The 19,965-nt window shown below is 50.7% G+C and overlaps 1 protein-coding gene across 1 annotated transcript in view; it reads left to right on the top strand.

The window, feature by feature from the left end:
- Positions 1-19,965, top strand: part of ETV6 (ETS variant transcription factor 6) — a 125,056-nt gene that overhangs the window by 86,935 nt on the left and 18,156 nt on the right. The window contains exons 3-4 of the mRNA XM_029076034.2: positions 13,104-13,268; positions 16,761-16,895. Of these exons, the coding sequence (XP_028931867.1) occupies positions 13,104-13,268; positions 16,761-16,895 (300 nt within the window). The remainder of the gene's footprint in view (positions 1-13,103; positions 13,269-16,760; positions 16,896-19,965) is intronic.

The following is a 19,965-nucleotide window of genomic DNA, read 5'->3' as shown; positions in this document are numbered from 1 at the left end:
TTTCCCAAAGGCAATCAACTGTCAGGCATTTGCACTGTCAAGGGTGGAATCTGTGAGTTGGTTGGAGTCTTTTCATTTTCCAAAAGTTATTATTAAGAACAATAATAATAATAGTAATGAAGGTATTTGTCAAGCACTTACTCTGTGTCAAGCACTGTTCTAAGCACTGGGGTAGATACAAGCTAATCACTTTGGATGCAGTCCCTGTCCCACATGGGGCTCCCAGTTGTAATCCCCATTTTACAGATGAGGCAACTGAGGCCCAGAGAAGTGAAGTGACTTGCCCCAAGGTCCCACAGCAGGCAAGTGGCGGAGCCGGGATTAGAACCCAGGTCCTCTGACTCCCAGGCCTGTGCTCAGTTCCTGGGTAACGTCGCACTTGGGGTGGTTCAGTTGGGATAGAGATGGGGTTGGCAGGATACCTCCTGCTGATGAGGAGAAGTCTTCCATAATAACAACACTAAAGACAGTGTTTAGTAAGCGCTTACTACATGCACTGTGCTAAGCACTGGGTTAGACACAAGATCATCAGATTGTATCTTGTCCTGTCCCACATGAGGCTCACAGTCCAAAAGGGAGAGAGATATTTTAGTCCCATTTTACTGAGGCCCAGAGAAGTTAAGTTACTTGCCTAAAGTCACCCAGCAGACTAGGGACAAAGCCAAGATTAGAACCCATGTTTCCCGACTTCTAGTCTCACATGAGTCTTGCTGCCTGTCCTGTGGTCTTCTTGGCTGCTTGGGCGACACATGATGCCCAGCCATCCATGGCTGAGGCCTGGATTTCCAGACCTCTTCCTCATGCCATTCTTCCCCCCAGTGAGAGAGGTCATGAAGGAAGCTGATTCCTCAAAATGTAAATATCAGACATTAAGGGCCAAGCAGATGCCAAGTCCAAACCACACGTACGGTGGACCAGCTGGAAACCAGACTGTCCAGTATCAAGCCGGTCAAATGGCCATCTTAGACTGGAAAAACACCGCCCTGGGAAATTAGAGAAGCATCATGGCCTAGTGGATAGAGCAAAGGCTGGGAGTCAGAGCGACTTGAGTTCTAACCCTGCAGCCGCCACTTCTCTACCTGGTTACCTTGGACAAGTGACTTCACATCTCCAGGCCTCAGTTACTTCGTCTGTAAAACGGGAGTTAAGACGGTGAGTCCTATGTGGGACAAGGACTGTGTCCAACCCAATTATCTTGCATCTACCCCAGCGTTTAGTACAGTGCCTGGCACATAGTAAACACCCAATTCATTCCATAAAAAAATCAGTGGTATTTATTGAACACTTACTGTGTTCAGAACAGTGCTTGGCACATAGTAAGCACTTAACAAATACCATTATTATTATTATTTTTATTCAGAGCACTTCTCTAAACGTGTGGGGGAGGTGAGTGGAGTTGGTAGACACAGTCCCTGCCCTCAAGGAGCTTACAATCTAGACAGCTTACTCTGCTGAATGTCCAGGGTCAGTCCTGATGACCGTCAGAAACAGAAGAGAGAGAGGGGCTGAGGTAGCCTGATCCAGCCAAAGGCAGCAGGAGTGTCATCAACTGGGCTTTGTGGTGCAAGAATTAAGTGGCTCATTAAGTGATTACGATCCCACTTCATTCTTTCAATTGTATTTACTGAGCACTTACAGTGTTCAGAGCGCTGTACCAAGAGCTTGGGAGAGTACAGTGTAACAACAAGACACATTCCCTACCTCCCCATTCCCTTCCTTCCCGTCCCCTGCCCCAGCCATCTTCTGCCTCAGTCTCCTCCTCAGCTTTTCATAGTAAACGCTCAACAAACAAATACCCTTAGGGAAACGCTTCTGCATGGTAAAAGGCCGCGTTCCCTAGTGGGGACAGTCAGTTTTGAGCATTCCATGTTTCTCGACTGAGTTGCAGAAACTCTATGATGATTTCTCCAGGAGGAGGAGGAGGAGTAACCGCAGGAGTATTAATGATAGTATTCATTCATTCATTCAATAGTATTTATTGAGCGCTTGCTATGTGCAGAGCACTGTACTAAGCGCTTGGAGTGTACAATTCGGCAACAGATAGAGACCATCCCTGCCCAGTGACGGGCTTACGGTCTAATCAGGGGAGACAGCAAAGCAAACCAGAACTAAACAAAAATAAGACAACATCATCAAGATAAATAGAATCAGGGAGATATACACCTCATTAACAAAATAAATAGGGTAATAAATAATAAGTACAAATGAGCACGATGCTGAGGGAGGGGAAGGGGGAAGAGCAGAGGGTGGGGGGGAGGGTAGGAGAGGGGGAGCAGAGGGAAAGGGGGGCTCAGTCTGGGAAGGCCTCCTGGAGGAGGTGAGCTCTTACTAGGGCTTTGAAGAGGGGAAGAGAGATAGTTTGGCGGACGTGAGGCGGGAGGGCATTCCAGGACAGTAGTAGGACATGGGCCAGGGGTCGATGGTGGGATAAGCGTGAACGGGGGACCGTGAGGAGGTGAGCAGCAGAGGAGCGGAGTGTACGGGGTGGGCAGTAGAAAGAGAGAAGGGAAGAGAGAAGGGGGCAAGGTGATGGAGAGCTCTGAAGCCAAGAGTGAGGAGTTTTTGTTTCCTACGGAGGTTGATAGGCAACCACTGGAGGTTTTTGAGGAGGGGAGTGACATGCCCAGAGCAAAGTGGGGTTGGACACAGTCCCTGTCCCATCTGGCACTCACAGTTTCAATCCCCATTTTACAGATGAGGGAAATGAGTCCCAGAGAAGTGAAGTCACTCGCACAAAGTCACACGGCAGACAGGTGGCGATTAGAACCAGGTCCTTCCGACTCCCGGGCCCGGACTCTGTCCACTAGAAGCAGCGTAGCTCAGTGGAAAGAGCCCGGGCTTGGGAGTCAGAGGTCTTGGGTTCTAATCCCAGCTCTGCCACTTGTCTGCTGTGTGACCTTGGGGCAAATCGCTTCACTTCTCTGGGCCTCGGTTCCCTCATCTTAAAAATGGGGATTAAAAAATGTGAGCCCCAAGTGGGACAATCTGATTATCCTATATCTACCCCAGCGCTTAGAACATTGCTCAGCACAAGGTAAACGCTTAACAAATACCATAATTATTATTATTAGACCATACTGCTTCTCTAGTAGCAGCAGCAGTATAGTAGTGGTAACATAGTAAGCGCTCAGTAAATACTATTGAGTGAATGAATAGGAGTACTTATTGAGTGCTCACTAGTCGCTTGGATAGTACAGAATGAAGTGACACGTCCCCTGCCCACAAGATACTTACACTCTAAAGGAGGCGTCAAACCTAAAAATATTTACAACTGGTTCCTGGCAGAGCTCTAGGCTCTGGCTGGAGGCTTGAACCTCCCCTCCTTCTGCCTCCTCCACGCCCCCATCCACCTGACCACTCCTGGTCAGCAGCGAGCTGGCCACGAAGCAGCGAGTTGGCCACGAGTTGGCCAGACTTCAGTGAATCAGCATCCATGGCCCCATGCCTGCCACCCATACCCTGAGCTGAGGCGGAAATTCAACCATTCGGTTGCCAGCCTCGGCCCTGCCTCTGACCGCAGCCCAGTCCCCGGGAGGAGGGAACAAAGCCCCTGAGCCCCTGGCTTGAGCCCCGATTGGTAGTTACTTAGCACTTAGCTCTACAGACAGGACGCACTCAATAAATACCACTGACTGATTGCTTGATTAACCCCTCTGGGCCTCAGTTTCCTCATCTAAAGTGCAGATAAGGTACTTTCTCTCCCTAAATTATGAGCACTCCGAGGCTCGGGATTGAGTCTGATCAGATGATCTTGCCCATACCGTAGCGTTTAGCACAGTTCTTGGTACAAAGGGAGCATTTAACAAATACCACCCTAATTTGGGGTATCACAAAGTAGCTGGCATCCTTCCAGAAAGATACATGTCCGGTGGTGGCTGCGTGGCACAGGTTGGTTGGGTTTTGCCTGTCTTCTTACCTCCCCCTAGCAAACCTTCTGCTACGGTCTTTGGGGAGGGGGACGTATAGATGGGGATGTACAGACGGAGCCGTGCAGACAAGAGCGTTGCTTGCAGGGATGTGTAGAAGGGGCCGTACAGATGGGGCGATGAAGACAGGGATATGTTGATGGGACCGTGCAGACGGGGATGTGCAGATGGGCATGTGCAGTCAGGGATCTTGGGATGAGGCCATGCAAATGGGGTGGACATTTGGGAGAGGAACATCCCCTTACTGGGGATAAGCGGGGAAAGGAGCAGGAGGACTTGAGAATCTCTTTTCACTTAGGACGATATGCACGGAGGAGAGAGCTGCCCACCAGAGCCCTGCCAGGGGCGGGCCACGCTGCTGGCTGGCACGCCAGGCAGGCCCCTGCAGACCGAGTCACCCTGCCTGGAGAGGAAGGTCACCAATACGCAGGCATTGGGTCTAGCCTCGGGAGATTCAACCCCGCTTTCTGTCCCAAACTCCCACTGCTCCCACCCTCTGCCCCTCCCCGACCCCCATCTCTCTCTCTCTCTTCCCCCACCCCCCGACCCAAGCCTGAGAGCCAGGCCCTGGCTTTCTCTCCGTCCGTTTCTTGTTGTTCTTACTCAAGAACTGGTTTCTGCCAAAACAAATGTGCAGGAGTGATAAACGCCGAGAGGAATGTCTGTTGGACCACAGGAAATTTCCTGTGCAGGAAGAGATCTCGGGAACTTCCTGCGGGGGAGGCATTGTGGGACATTTGGCTAGGCTCCCTTAACCGCAGCTGCAATTAACCCGGAGGGAGGCGGGGCCGGGAGAGGGGAGGAAGAGGACTAAGAAGAGGAGGAGGAGGAAGAGATGCAAAGACGACCAGCTGACAAATTCTGAAAGCAGGAGGGCCCTTCCAGGCCCAAAGTTTTCTAGGGAAGCCCAAGTCTCTGCTGCCAAACTAGATGTCCAAGTCAGTCAATCAATCGACTGATTAGTCGTATTTATTGAGCACTTACCGCGTGCAGAGAGCTGTACTAAGTGCTTGGAAGGGTAGAGTCAACAGAATTAGCAGACACGTCCCCTGCCCATAATGAGCTTCCAGTCTAGAGGGGGAGACAGACATTGCTTATTGTTATATTGCTTAGTAGAGTGCTCTGCTCATAGTAAGTGCCCAAAAAATAGGATTGAATGAACATTGATATGAATAAATAAATAATTTATATTTTATAATTTAAAGGTATGTACATAAGTGTTGTGGGGTTGTGGGTGGGGAGACTAGCAACTCTCCAAAGGTCCCAGTCCTATTATACAGCTGATCTGCCATGCCCCAACCCCTAACAAGACTTCCCTCCAAGATCATTATTATTATTATTATTATTTATCCTATTGGTAGGGCTTACTAGTCGCCAAGCATTGTGCTAAATGCTGGAGTAAATATATGATTTGTATTCCTGTCTGTTTCCCCCCGTCTAGACTCTAAGCTTGTTGTGGGCAGGGAATGTGTCTGTTTATTGCTATATTACTATCCCAAGTGCTTAGTTCAGTGCTCTTCACACAGTAAGCACTCAATAAATACATTTGAATGTGGATGAATAAGGGAGGGAGAGCAGATATTTTATGCCCATTGTACAGTTGAGGATACTGAAGCCCAGAGAGGTTAAGCGACTTGCCTCAGGCTACCCAGCACGCTGGGCCCTGGGATGGGGGGTGGGGAGGAGGCAATAAGCAGGCTAGTGTTCTCCCTCTCCTCCAGGCGCCTGTGTGGGGACTGTTCATGGGTTCTGCTGGGTTCTCTCGCCCTCCCTGCCTCCTGTCCCGTCCTTCTCTCCCTGCAGCCAACCCCCACTGCCTGTCAGGGGACAAGGAGTGGGATGGGCAGAGGGAGGTTGTGCCTGGACTGTGCATTTGGATTCCTCCTGGGGTATCAGGTCTTTTCCGGCAGCCCAAGATGCCCGGACAGTGCCTGATCCTGCTATCACATCAAGGACCCTGCCAGTCTTCCCAAGCTCCACTCTGCTGGTATGGGGAGTGGGAATGTGGGGTAGGCCCTGGAGGAGAGAGGGAAGGAGAAGGAAGAGGAGGAGGAGGTCTAGGAGGAAGGAGGAGGAGGAGGTAAAGGGAGGCCTGGCAGTCTCCAGATGAAGCCTTCTGGATCTCCAACTGGCTTGGCAACAGGGTGGGGCGCTGTGAGTTTTCAGGAATGACTCCAGTCGGATTCCAGGAACGTTAACTCCCTGAGCCACCCCCAACCCGCGGCAGAAGCTCTTACCCTCCCCAAGACTTCTCCAGGGAGACCTCCCTGCAAGGCATTGCTGTTCCTCTTCCTCATTCATTCATTCAGTCATATTGGTTGAGCTATTCCTGTGTGCAGGGCACTATACTAAGTTTTTGATAGAGTACAGTATAACAAATAGACACATTTCCTGCCCACAATGAGCTACAGTCCAGAGGGACTGTAGCACCACTGCTGGGTCCTAGGCCTTTTCCATATCTGCCCTCCTGGTCTGCCAACCCGTGCGTGACCTTGAGGGGCATCACCTCCGCCCCTCCCCCGTCTTGCACTTGGGCAGCGGCAGCCAAGCATGACGCTCCATCTTATCGGAGCCAGTTTCCGGGCTGGGGCTGACGGCCCACTCGGCTCCCAGGAAGCAGGGCCCGGCTGCCAGGGATTTAAAGCCTCGGCCAGCCCGGGCCGAGCTGGCCCGGGCTGGCGAGCGGGCCACATTGCAGCGTTGCCCAGAGCCCTCGGCCCACAGGCCTGTGGCCCCCCTGGCTGGAGGTAACGGTTCCCTCCGAGGCCCTTCGCATCCCCCTCCGGCCCCAGCTGCTTCCAGTTCCCTCCCCCGGTTTCGGTTTGGGCCCTGGCTGTGGGCACGATAAGCACTTCCCCACTGGAAATTTCCTGCCGCGGAGACTCTGGGGAAACTTCCTGTTAGCTTTTGGCCCTGCTGGGAACAGATAACGAGAGCCCCTCAAGCCCCCCCTGCCTTGCAAACCACAGCAAGAGAGGAGGAAGAGGTGGAGAAGGAGGAAGAATAGGGGAGAAAGAATGCAGTGTGGCCTGGTGGATAGAGCACAGGCTTGGGAGTCAAGAGGATGTAGGTTCTAATCTTGGCTCTACCACTTGTCTGCTGTGTGACCTTGGGCCAGTCATCTGACTTCTCTGGGGCTCGGTTACCCCTGTAAAATGGGGATAAAGACTGTGAGCCTCATATGGGATGGGGACTGCGTCCAATCGGGGTAGCTTGTATCTATCCCAATGCTTAGTACAATGCCAGGCATTTAGTAAGCACTTAACAAATACCATTAAAAAAAAGAAAGGAAAGGAGATGGTGGAGGAGGAGAACCACCCAGCAGTTGCTCAATTAGTACTAATATTACTGTCATTATTACTGATCAAGCACCTGGTCAGTGCACAGCACCGTACGGAGTGCTTGGGAGAGTTAAATTGTAGCAAGGCAAAAGTTCCCTTCCCTCAGGGAGCTGACGGTCTAGTGGAAGAGGCAGATAGACAGATGCACAGACAGAAATTATTTACAAATAGTGGTGGGAGGAGGAAACAACCAAGGGTAAAACAGGAAATAGCCCGGCTCCATCTGGATGGAATAGTGGAATAAATCATTAAATATACAATTACATTTACTAGAATATATATAAAAAGTTAAATATACATAAATATTTTATATAAAATTTATATTTATAAATTATATATAAATTTATATTTTAAATAAATAAAAAGTTGTTATATGTGAAGGTAAGGGTGAAATATGTAAATGCTAAGGGTGATTAGTGGTATTTATTGAACTCTTGGGTGCAGAGCTCTGTACAAAATGTTTGGAAGAGTACTGTACAATCGAGTTGGTAGACCCAGTCCCTGCCCACAAGGAGCTCACAGTCTACAGGGGGAGACAGACATTAAAATAAATTATACATGGGGAAATAGTAGCTTATAAGAGGGTGTATTTAAGAACTTAAGGGTTACAAAGCCAAGGGCATAGGTGACACAGAGGAGAGGAAGATGGAGGAAATTAGGGCTTTGTCAGGAAAGGCTTCTTGAAGGAGAAAAATTTTAGTGAGGGCTTCGAAGATGGGAGAGTGATGGATTTTCAGAAATGAAGGGGGAGGAAGTTGCCGGTCAGAGGGAGGTTGTGGGCAAGGGGTTGGCGGCAGGATAGACGAGATTGGGATTTGGGGCGGGAATTAATTGGGGAAGACTGCCCTGGGGAGCTGAGATTTCTTTAGGAGAGTTTTGCAGACGGAGAGAGATGTGGTCTGGTGGATTTGCTGGGGGCGGCACTGCATGGGTGAGGGAGCAGAGGAGGGAGAGTCAAGAATGAGCCACAGCTGGAAGGTCATCTTGGAAAAGGTGAAGAACGTGAGGGGAGAGTAGTTGGTAAAGAGCTGGTGGTGCTGGAATCAATGGGCAGCTAATGGAAGCCAAGGGTAAAACAGGAAGTAGCACTTTGGTTTCACAAGGAGGGTGATGGGCAACCGTTGAAGGATTTTGAGGAGTCTCGAGACGCTTCAAGAAATTGGACCACCTGGTACCAAGCTGGTACCGACCGAAAATCAGCAACCGGCCTGGCCAGCGTGAAGCTGGGCACCCTAGTGGGAACCGAGTCAAAAACCAGCAGTGCCACCTGAATTCCAGGAGCCGGACCGCTGGCCGAACCCTCAAAGACACTGAGTGATGTCTTCGGGTGCCAGTTCCTGAGGCTCAGGAAAAGGCCCCCAAAAGCTCTTGCTGCATTGGAAGAGAAGGCGCTGGGGGCCAGAGACTGGCATCCTCAGCGGGGATGCCCAGGCAAATAAAAAACCCTAAATACTGAATTAAAGAGAAGCATAGTAACTTGGACGTAAGGGGCACTGTCTGTCCAGTAATAATAATAATAATGGTATTTGTTAAGCATTTGTGCTCCAGTGCTTAGAAGAGTGCTTAGCACTATATAGTATAGTATAGGGTTGGGCACAGTCCCTGTCCCACAAGGGCCTCATAGTCTTCATCCCCATTTTACAGATGAGGTAACTGAGGCACACAGAAGTGAAGTGATTTGCCCAAGGTCATATAGCAGACAATTGGCAGAGGTGGGATTAGAATCCAGGATCTTCTGACTTCCAGTCCCGATCTCTATCCACTAGACAATGCTGCTTGCCAGGCAGGTTTAATGTCCGCGGTTGAGAAGGTAGGCGGGGGCAGGGGGGAGAGAAGTGACATGAGGCGTGAGTTGTGCTGCAGTTAGATGGGGCTTTCTGGAAATGGTACCTGGCAGCGGGAGAAAGACCCGGGAGAATCCATCTCTCTCTGCCAGGGCTCTGCGGTCCTGCTTGAGGTTCCCAAGCCATCCTCCCGTCGCCCTGCCCGCCGGAGAAAGACGAACGGGAAATTGCCTGTGGACCAGGGTGCCGGCTCCAGGAGCTCCAGGATGGGAGAATTCTTCCTAACGCGTCCCTCTCCGAATAGTAATAATAATGAGGATCACTATGGCATTTGTTAAGCATCTAGTCTGTGCCAATCACTATCCTGAATAGAAATTGTTCTGACAGTCGGCGAGCTTTAAATTTGTACCAAAGGATGCATTTAAAGTTGGCATGAATAAGCTACGTATCATCCTTTGCATCATTAAGAGACTGTTTTATAGGATGTACACATATTGAGGGTATTACCTAGAATGTGATCTCCCTTCAGTAAAGATTTTGGAGGTATTTTTTTTGTCTACTCTGTGCCCTTGGGCAAGTCACATAACTTCTTCCGTGCCTCAGTTTTGTCATCTTTGAAATGGGGATTTGGTCTTACTCTGCTTAGTCTGGGAGCCCCGTGCGGGACAGGGACTGCGTCCAACCTGATTATCTCATCTCGACCACAGTGCTTGATATGTAGTAAGTGTTTTAACAAATACCACAGTTATTATTAGTATTCACTGGGGTCAGTACAAGAGAATCAGATCGGACAAGGTCCCAGCTGCTCACAGGACTCCCACTGTAAGAGAAGCAGTGTGCGCTAGTGGAGACAACACAGACCTGGAAGTCAGAAGGCTCTGGATTCTAATCCTGACTTCACCACTCTCTGCTGTGTGACCCTGGGCAAGTCACTTCTCTAGACTTCAGTTCCCTCATCTATCAAATGGGGATAAAGACTGTAAACCCCATGTGGGCCAGGGACTGTCCTGCTTAGCTTGAATCTATCCCAATGCTAGGCACATTGTAAGTGCTCAACAAATACTTCCCAAACTCTTAGTACTGTGCTCACAATGGAATGAAATGCCATTTAAAAAATCAGTGGTATTTATTGAGCGTTCACCGAGAGGACTTTACTAAGCCCTTGGGAAAATACAGAACAGTAGAGTTTGTAGCCACAACCCTGCCCACAAGGACTTTACAGTCTAGAAGAAAATGTACTAAGCTCTTGAACACTGTAGTAATCCCTACTGAGAGCTAAGTGCTTGCAAAGTACAGTAGAAGGCAAAGGCACGTTCCCTGCCCACAGGGAGCCTCCACTCTAACAAGGGACTCAAGAGTTATTCCCCTTGAATGGAATCAGAATGAATAAAATCGATTGCTCCATTCAGTGTAAACACAGACATGAGTCCGGAGCTGGTGTTGGAATGGAGGAACGTATGTTGTACTCTCCTTGGTACTTAGTACAGTGTTCTGCATATAGTACGCACTCAATAAATATGATTGAATGATTGATTGATCGATGAGCACTGAAGACCTTGAAGAAAACTTTGAATCTCTCTGGAGGAGGAGGGGTGAGAAATCCCTTAAAGAACAGTTGATCATTTGCTCCGTCAATCTCGTTTTCAAGTTTAACCTGTTGCAAGTCTGATTTGACCTTCTCAGAGAGTGACACAGATTTCGCTTGATAACCAAAATAATCCCTCCCTGTTCCCTCACCCTTCTCCACTCACCCTTTATTCCTTTCCACCCCCCCACCCCACCACCACAAAGGACCCTCTGAGGGCTGTGAGTGAAACACAGTCAGTCAGTCAGTTGTATTTACAGAGTGCTTACTATGTGCAGAGCACTATACAAAGTGCTTGGGAGAGTAATAATAATAATAATGATGATGGGATTTATTAAGTGCTTACTATATGCCAAGCACTGTTCTAAGCACTATAGCTGAGTTGGTAGACATATTTCCTGCCCACAATGAGCTTAGAGTCTAGAAGGGGATACAGACATTAATATAAATAAATTATTGCTAAGATCATATAAATCCACTCTTTCCAGGTGATCCTGAGTTCAGATTTTGGCTCCGTTCGAATAGTCAATCATGCCAGGGGTCCTTATTGAGCACCGACTGAGTGCTAGGCGCCGTGCTCAGAGCTTGGGAGACTACAGCAGAAGCAAGACTCACAGTCCCTGACCTCAAGGGGCTTCCAATCTAATGAAGGAGGCAGACAGACAAAAATGATATACAAATACAAGAAACAGCGGGACAAACAAGGATACAGCAGTAATAGTAGTATTTATTAAGTGCTTACTGTATGCAGAGTATTTAGTCTGTGCCAATTACTAGGCTGAGTAAAAACTGTTAACAGGAAATTAACAGGAATTAACAGGAAGTCGAAACTAACAGGAAGGCATGAATATATCTGGATGAAATAGCTGAATAATGAATGGAATTCAAATATATGTGTCTATATTTGAAAATTCTGTTTGTTATTCAGCCATTTCATCTATGTGTGTGTGTGTATATGTACATATTTGAAAATTCCCTTACTATATATATATATACACACACACACACATGGACCATATATTATGTGCATATGTGCTGAGCACAGGCAGGGGCAGCCACTGTGTTGTTGAACTTGGGTTGTTGGGGAGTGATTGGGGGAAGGCTTCCTGGAGGAGGAGGGGTTTTAGGAGGACTTTGACTATGAACTTTGGCTGTGGAGTCAGGGGGATCTTTGAAGTGCCAAGTGGGCCTGTGGATGAGATTCAGCCCTAATGGATTGAGGTCTGGAATGGTTATTTCTGACAGAAAAATAGTCTACAGGTCCCTGCTCCAAAGGCAGCCTGGATCCTTGCTACAGGCTGGCCAACAAATGGGAGGGCGTTCTTGGGGAAGGGGGTCTTGGGACAAGGGGGACCTGGGATGGACGAGAGCCTGGGTGGAGGGTGTCCTGGGACAAAGGGGGCCTGGGGCAAGGGAGGCTAGGAGGGAGGTGTTCTTGGGGTGAAGGGGCCTGGTGTGAGGCGTTTCTGAAGCAAGGGGGGATCCTGGGTCAGGGGTGGCTTAGGGCAAGGGGTCCTGAGAGGAGGGGCTCCTGGGGGACCTGGGGAAAGCCGGAGCTGGGATGAGGAAGACACAGGGCCAGGAGGGCCCGGGACGAGGGCCTCATTTCCTCCTTGGTAAATCCCCTGGGGCCAGGAGAGGGGAAGGAGGAGGAGGGATTCCTAGCCCCGAGGGTCAGTCTTCAGCAGCAGTGAATGACTTCCTCAGCAGCCCCTGGTCTCCCGGTGGGGAGGGGTTTTCCAGGTGCGGGTCTGGGGGCCCCCGGCGGTCTGGCTGAGGAAGAGGCCACCGATGGGAAGTGAAAAGGGAAGATGAGTCGGGCGCTGGCGCAAGGAGTGTTTGGCAGGAGGAGATGCTGGTAGCGCCTCACGGAGCTCCAGTTCCCGGCCTTGTTTCCCCCCACCCCTGCATTTCAGGATCCCCTCCCCGCCCCCAACCACCCTTGGGACTTCATCATTTCACTCTCATTTCCTCCTGGCCCCGGATTCAGTTCTGGCTTTGCTTTGACTCTTCTCCTTTGCCGGAAGAAGCGCCCCAGTCCCACTGGTTTTCCAGCCTCCATGCTTGGGGTCTCTGGCAACCCGAGTTTCCCAACCCCAAAGGATCCCCAATGTCCCCATGGTCCGTTGATGGGATGAGACCCCGCCAACCCCTCACGGAGGGAGATGAGGCTTGGGACTTATCAGAGAGAAAGACCCCCTCCCCACATCAGGGCTAGAGGGAAAGGACCCGGGCTGGGGGTCACAGCCTTGCCTCTGACGCACGCTGTGTGACCTTGGGCAAGTCCCTAACCTCTGGGCTACGTCATCAAGACATGGGTTTGATGGAACAATGGGCCCAGGGGGTGGGGGAGGGGGGCAGGGAGAGAAGGTTGGAGGCTCCTTTTCCTTTTCCAAAGAATCGGCTTTTAGATAAAGAGGGATCCGTTGGCATTAACTGGCCTTGTGCTCCACTGCGTCCCCTGCAGGCTTGCAGCCCGTGTCCTGGAGCAGGGACGACGTGGGCCAGTGGCTGAAATGGGCCGAGAAGGAGTTCTCCCTGCGGCCCATCGACAACAACACGTTCGAGATGAACGGCAAAGCCCTCCTGCTGCTGACCAAAGAGGACTTCCGGTACAGGTGTCCCCACTCAGGTGAGACCCCGGGGGAGGCGAGGAGCTGGAACCAGAAGACCAGATGGAAAGGCACCCCGGGGGCAGCCCTGTGATGGTGATAATGGCATTTGTTAAGCGCTTACTATGTGCCAGGCACTCTTCTGAGCCCTGGGGTAGGTACGAGGTTATCAGGTTGGACACAGTCCCTGTCCCACAAGGGGCTCACAGTCTTAATCCCCATTTTACAGATGATGTAACAGGCCCGGAGAAGTGAAGTCGCTTTTCCAGGGTCACTCAGGAGACAAATGGCAGAGCTAAGATTAGAATCCAGGTCCTTTTAATAATAATAATAATAATGATGGTATTTGTTAAGCGCTTACTATGTGCAGAGCACTGTTCTAAGCGCTGGGGTAGACACAGGGGAATCAGGTTGTCCCACGTGGGGCTCACAGACTTCATCCCCATTTTACAGATGAGGTAACTGAGGCACAGAGAAGTGAAGCGACTTGCCCACAGTCACACAGCTGGCAAGTGGCAGAGCCGGGATTTGAACTCATGACCTCTGACTCCAAAGCCCGGGCTCTTTCCACTGAGCCACGCTGCTTCTTTTGACTTCCAGGCCTGTGCTCTCTCCACTAGGCTCGATTGAGCTGGATAAGGAATAGGGGACCGGGAACAGGGGACGACCTGGTTACAAAAAACACCTATTGTCCACCTTAGGGTGGCCCTGGCCCAAATCGCGGGGTCTGGTTGGGGTTGGATCGGGCTTGAGCTTTCTGGGAGTCCAACAGCCACTTGGCCTGGGGCATTGGGCTGACGCCAACCCCCGAGGAAGATCAGGCCAGGAGGGAGGGCTGGGCTAGGCACTGGGGTTCCTGGGGTGGGGGGATGGGCCTGGGAGGGAGGAGAAACCAATCAGTCAATCAATCAATGGTATTTATTGAGCACTTACTATGTGCAGAGCACTGTTCTAAGCGCTTGGGAGAGTCCAATACAACAGAAGTGGCTGACTCCCCGCTGGGGCACGAGTGCGTCGAGGCACTGTACTAAGGGCTGGGGGGAATACAAGCAAATTGGGTTGGACACGGTCCCTGTCCCACCCTGGGCACAAAGTCTTAATCTGTCTTCTACAGATGAGGTAACTAAGGCGCAGAGAAGTGAAGTGATTTGCCCAAGGTCACACAGCAGGCCAGTGGTGGACCTGGGAGTAGAACCCATTACCCTCTGACTCCCAGGCCTGAACTCTATCCACTAGGACATTTGAAAAACCACTTCTAATGACACTGCTTGCAGATAGATGCGAGCTTCCAGAAGAGCTTTCCCAAATACCTTTGTAGTGTCCAGTCCAAATGTGCAGGGAAAGAATGCATCATGGCAGAATTATACATCATTCTTAGTCACTAAATGGTAATCACTGGAGAGGCAGCATGGTCTAGCGGAAAGAGCACGGCCTGGGAGTCAAAGGCCCTGGGTTCTAATTGTGCCTCTGCCACTTGTCTGCTATGTGACCTTGGACCAGTCACTTAATTTCTCCATACCTCATCTGCAGAAAGGGGATTCAATACCTGTTCTCTACTTAGACTGTGAGCCTCAAGTGGGACCTGATGATCTTCCCAGCACTTATCGTAAACACTTAACAAATACTATAATTATTATTATCATTATATGTGAGACTCTCTCAAGTGCCCAGTACCATGCCCTGCACAAAGTAAGTGCTCAATTAAAAACTGTTAGCTAATTGATAGGTTGACTTTGAAAATGAGAAGTGCTGTAGTCTGGTGGATTATGATTTTAGTAATAGTATTGTTATTGCATTTATGGCAGTGGCTCCCTAATCTGGATTCTAATCCCAGCTCTGCCCCTTGTCTGCTGTGTGTCCTTGGGCAAGTCACTTCACTTCCCCAGGCTTCAGTTACATCACCTGTAAAAAGGGGATTAAGACTGTAAGCCCCTTGTGGGACAGGAACTGTGTCCAACCTGATTACCTTATATCTACCCCAGCGCTTAGAACAGTGCCTGGCACATAGTAAGCACTTAACAGATACCATCATCATTATTAGTATAGTGCTTTCCACACAGTAAGCACTCAGCAAATACAACTGATTCGGTGGTCGATCATAATTAACTCCACGGCCGTGGCCCAAGTGAACAGGTTGTGTTCTGCCTTCCAGCAGACAAGAAGGGGGGGCCGCACATTTTCAGTCACAGATGTGAACGAACTAGAATTTCTCTGCGCAGGGAGGGGGAAGAGATTACAGAGGAGGAGGTGAGCGGTAAAACTTCCCGCTGGAATAAGTGAGACTGTTCCCTCCCTTGGGCTGTGAAGCCGTGATGCATCGGTGACATTTGCAGAGCGAAGGGACAGACAGCATTTGGACGGAACCCAGTTTTTGAAATACCATCAATGGATGAGTCGTGTTTGCGGGGGAAAGGAAGCCGGAACACCCCCCGCTTCTCCCCCACCTCACAAAGGGAAACAATTCTCTCTTCTCGGCCCCTTTGGGCAGTCAGTTCCCAGAGGCTTTCAGCTGGCACATTGAACCCCGGGGAGGGGTGCCTACTGGCCTTAATAATAGTAATAATAATAATGATTTAGTAGGTAAACATTTACTATGTGCAAAGCACTGTTCTAAGCACTGGGGTAGATACAAGGTAATCAAGTCGGACACAGTCCTTGTCCCACATGGGGTTCACAGCCTTAATCCCCATTTTACAGATGAGGTAACAGGCACAGAGACGTGAAGTGACTTGCCCAAGGTCACACAGCAGACATGTGGCAGAGCCGGGATTAGAACCCCTATTCTCTGACTCCCAGAAGGTCTGTGCTTTCCACCAGTCCACGCTGCTTCTCCAGTTGACCCTTGCTTTTCCAAATTAATTAGCCAGTTGTGGTGTTGACTCAGTGCTTACTATGGGCCAAGCATTGTGCCGAGCACTGGAGATGATACCCGATAATCAAATCAGACACAATCACTGTCCCTCATGGGGCTTTCATCTCCCCCTCTAGACAGTAAACTCAGTGTGGGAAGGGAACGTATCTTCCAACTCTGTTATATTGTCCTCTCACAAGCACTTAGTACAGTGCTGTGCACACAGTAAGTGCCCAATACTGTGCCAGTATTTCTCCATAAATAAAAATCAATAAATATTGATATTTAATAACAATAGATATCACTGATTGATTGCAGCTGAAAAGGTCAGGAGAGTAGGGATATTATCCTCATTTTACAGATGAGGAAATAGAGATCCAGACACGTTTAGGGACTTGCCCTAGGTCACCCAGAAGACCAGTGGCAGAGCTGGGATTAGAACCCAGGTCCCCGTGCTCTTTCCACTAGGCCATGTTGCTGCTTCTCGCCTCGACTCCTAGACCTTCAAGACTCGGGGAGAATTTTAATGAGCGACTCTGAAATTATGGGTTGTCTGGGGATAAGGGGTCAGGAAAGGGGGCAAGTCCAGAAACGGCAGGCGGGCCGTTCCCCCCACTCACCTCTCACTTGGCTTTTCGGTTTTGTGTCTCCCCCTCCCCAGGTGACGTGCTGTATGAGCTGTTGCAGCACATCCTGAAACAGAGGAAAACCAGGATGCTGTTCTCCCCGTTCTTCCACCCTGGCAACTCTATCCACACGCAGCCCGAAGTCCTGGTACCCCAGAACCACGAGCTCGGTACAGCACGGGGCCGGGGCCGGGGCCGGGGCCGGGGGAGGGTGGGAGATCCGGCGCCGTGTTGCCAGTCCTCCCAAGGGGCTCGCCATTCCCTCTTGTGGTGGGTTGAGCTGGGGCAGTTGGGGAGTGAGGTGGTGCCCCTGGGACTGTGGCTGGTCAGTACATAGGGACACTACCCCTCTCCTACCGAGGGGCCCCTATCTTGGGGTGCTGCCCCTGCCCCATGGGGGCCCCCAGCTTCCTGACTCAGCCCTAGGCTGGCGTTTAGACCCAGACTCCTCCTGCAGCCCAGGGCTCGGTTTCCAGTTGGGGTCCGGGGGCTGAGGCCGGCCAGGGGAGCTCCAGCTCGGCGTGACGGTCAAGGAGACCCCGGGTGGGAGCCCTGAAAGCCGGGGCGAGGGCATCCGGGGGCCCATCGCAGCCTCGGGCACCATTACACGGGCACGGCCACTCGGTTGGGAGAAGAGAGCTTGTGGCAGACCAGAAGGAAGCCTTCTGTCCAGACCAGTGAGAGAGAGAGAGGAGGAGGGAGAGAAGGAGGGAGGGTGCATAGAGAGGGAGGGAGGGTGCATGTGCACATACACTCACATGTGAATGGGTGTTCCTACAGATGTACATGTGAGGGCCTGTAAATGTGTGTTGACGAAAGTGTGTGTGCCAATGTGAGCGAATAGGTATTATATGGGTACGTGTGTGGCCTTGTGTGATTGTAGGGGTCTGTGTGTACATGGAGGCTCATGCATGTGTGTTGGAGGCAGTGGTTGTATATGATGGAAGAAGAGTTTTCCTGACATTTTCTTTCAGTTTTCTCCCTAAAGGCCAGCGGGCTCTAGAAACTGAGTTTTTGTGACTCCTAAACCTCAATTATTCAATCGCTTTCCTTCGTTATTATTCGCCACCAATAAAGGGTTGGTTTGTGGCAGACAATTTAAAAATATCTGTTAATTCATGGTTGGCAAAGCAGAGTCCCACCCTGGACAAGGTCATCTCAGCTGCTCCTATCAGAAAAAACTGCCTTCAGGTGGCCTGGCTGGCCTGGCAGCTTGGCTTAGTGGATAGAGCACAGGCATGGGAGTCAGAAGGACCTGGGTTCTAATCCCACCTCCTCCATTTGTCTGCTGTGTGACCTTGGGTAAGTCACTTCACTTCCTCTGTGCTTCAGTTCCCTCATCTGTGAAATGGGGATTAAGCCCGTGAGCTCCATGGGGGTCAGGAACTGTGTCCAACCTGATTAGCTTGTATCTACCCCAGTGCTTACAGAAGAGTGCTTGGCATGTGGTAAGTGCTTAACAAGAGGAGAAACAGTGTGGTATAGTAGATAGAGCACGGCCTGGGAGTCAGAACGCCATGGGTTCTGATCCTGAATCTGCCATTTATCTGCTGTGTGACCTTGGGCAAGTCACTTTACTTCTCTGGGCCTCAGTTACCTCCTCTGTAAAACAGGAATTGAGATTGTGAGCTCCACGTGGGATAGGGACTGTGTCCATCCTGATTTGCTTGTATTTATCCAGTGCTTGCACATAGTAAGCGCTTAACAAATACCATAATAATAATTAACAAGTACCATTATTATTCTGAGCTGGGGAGAAACTGAGCCCTCTCCCCAACTCCTTTCCTCAGGGCTTGACAGAATGGCTCTCCCCAGCTAAGATGTCATGCTTTCCTTGCCGCTTCTGGAATTCTCCCAGTATCCTTAGCTCCCTGCAGCCTCCAAGAGCTGAGTTGGGGGATTGGGTTGGAGCGTGATAGTAAGGCAAGAGCCCTGCTTGGCCCGTGGAGACCCCAACATTCTTCTCCCTGCAGCTCGCTGCAGCCCAACCTCTCTCCTCTTGCCTCCTTACCTCCAGTCAGGTTTGTGGTGGCATGTATTAAATGCTTACTAAACGCCTGACACTGTACTGAGCACTGGAATAGATACAAGATGATAGGGTCAGACCCAGTCCCTTTCTGTCTGGGACTCACAGTCTTAAATAGGAGGAAGAACAGGTATTGAATCCCCACTTTACAGGTGAGGAAAATGAGGCTTTTAACTTCTCTGGGCCTCAGTTACCTTATCTGTAAAATGGGGATTAAGACAGTGAGAATATGGAACATGGACTATGTCCAACCTCATTAGCTTGTGTCTACCCCAGTGCTTAGAATAGTCCCTGGCAAATAGAAAGCACTTAACACATGTCATTTAAAAAAAAAAAATGACCACACTTCCCACTGGGACCATGGCAGTGTCAGGGGAACTTCCCCACTTCAACCCTTCTGAGCCCCAGGCCTCTGAGGGGAGTATTCCATCCGGGCAGCCCCTCTGGCCACTGCTTCCCAAGCCTGCCTCAGTCCACCTGGCGGGGACATCAGCCACCCAAGGCCCTAGGGCAGAGGTCACCTCGTAGGTCCATAGGCCACGAGCTTTCTGGAAGCAGGAACCGGCTTCCTTCAGCCCCTCTCACTGGCCTTTACTTCCCAGAGGCAGAGAAACTTTGCTTCATGTTTGTGACTGACTATGGGGGTCGGGGGTCACAAGCTCCAGAGTAGCCCGCTTCTGCCCCAGGCCTCCCTGGGAAACAGCCCACCACCCACCCCAGGGGTCAGCCTTAAAGCCGGAGGGTGTCACAGTGAGGGTACTCAGCCTGGGACCAGTGAAATTGGTGCCTGGGATCCCCACCCCTTCCTCTTCTTTGAGAGAGTGTGTGTATATGAGCACCTGTGTGCTTTTAGAGGTTTGAGGGGAGCCTGGAGTTTTTCCATGGGCAGTTGTGAGCTCCAAGTGTGGCTCCGCAGATTCGCAAAAGCCCCTCCCCACCCACCAGGGTTTTGGAGAGGGGCAGCACTCTCCGCCCCTAATGGCTTTCCGTTCTTCTCACCTGAGGTTTTGAGCCAGAGAGAGGCGCCTGACATTTGATGCCCATTTGGCTGGAAGGAAACCCTTTGCTCTCTGCTGGAAATTTCCTTTCAGAAGTTCGTGGGCCTCGGGTCAGCCAGCGGGGTGTTGACGGAGCTCAGCGGGGGTCGGGCAAGGCGAGTTGGGTGAAGGGAGCTGGGTGCGGGGGCTAGGCAGCTCCTTGTCCAGGAGACCATA

This window comes from Ornithorhynchus anatinus, chromosome 11 (assembly GCF_004115215.2).
Source record: "Ornithorhynchus anatinus isolate Pmale09 chromosome 11, mOrnAna1.pri.v4, whole genome shotgun sequence".
Classification (NCBI taxonomy): Eukaryota; Metazoa; Chordata; class Mammalia; order Monotremata; family Ornithorhynchidae; genus Ornithorhynchus; species Ornithorhynchus anatinus.
Note: the sequence above shows the minus strand (reverse complement) of the source record. Positions and strands in the feature narration are given on the sequence as shown.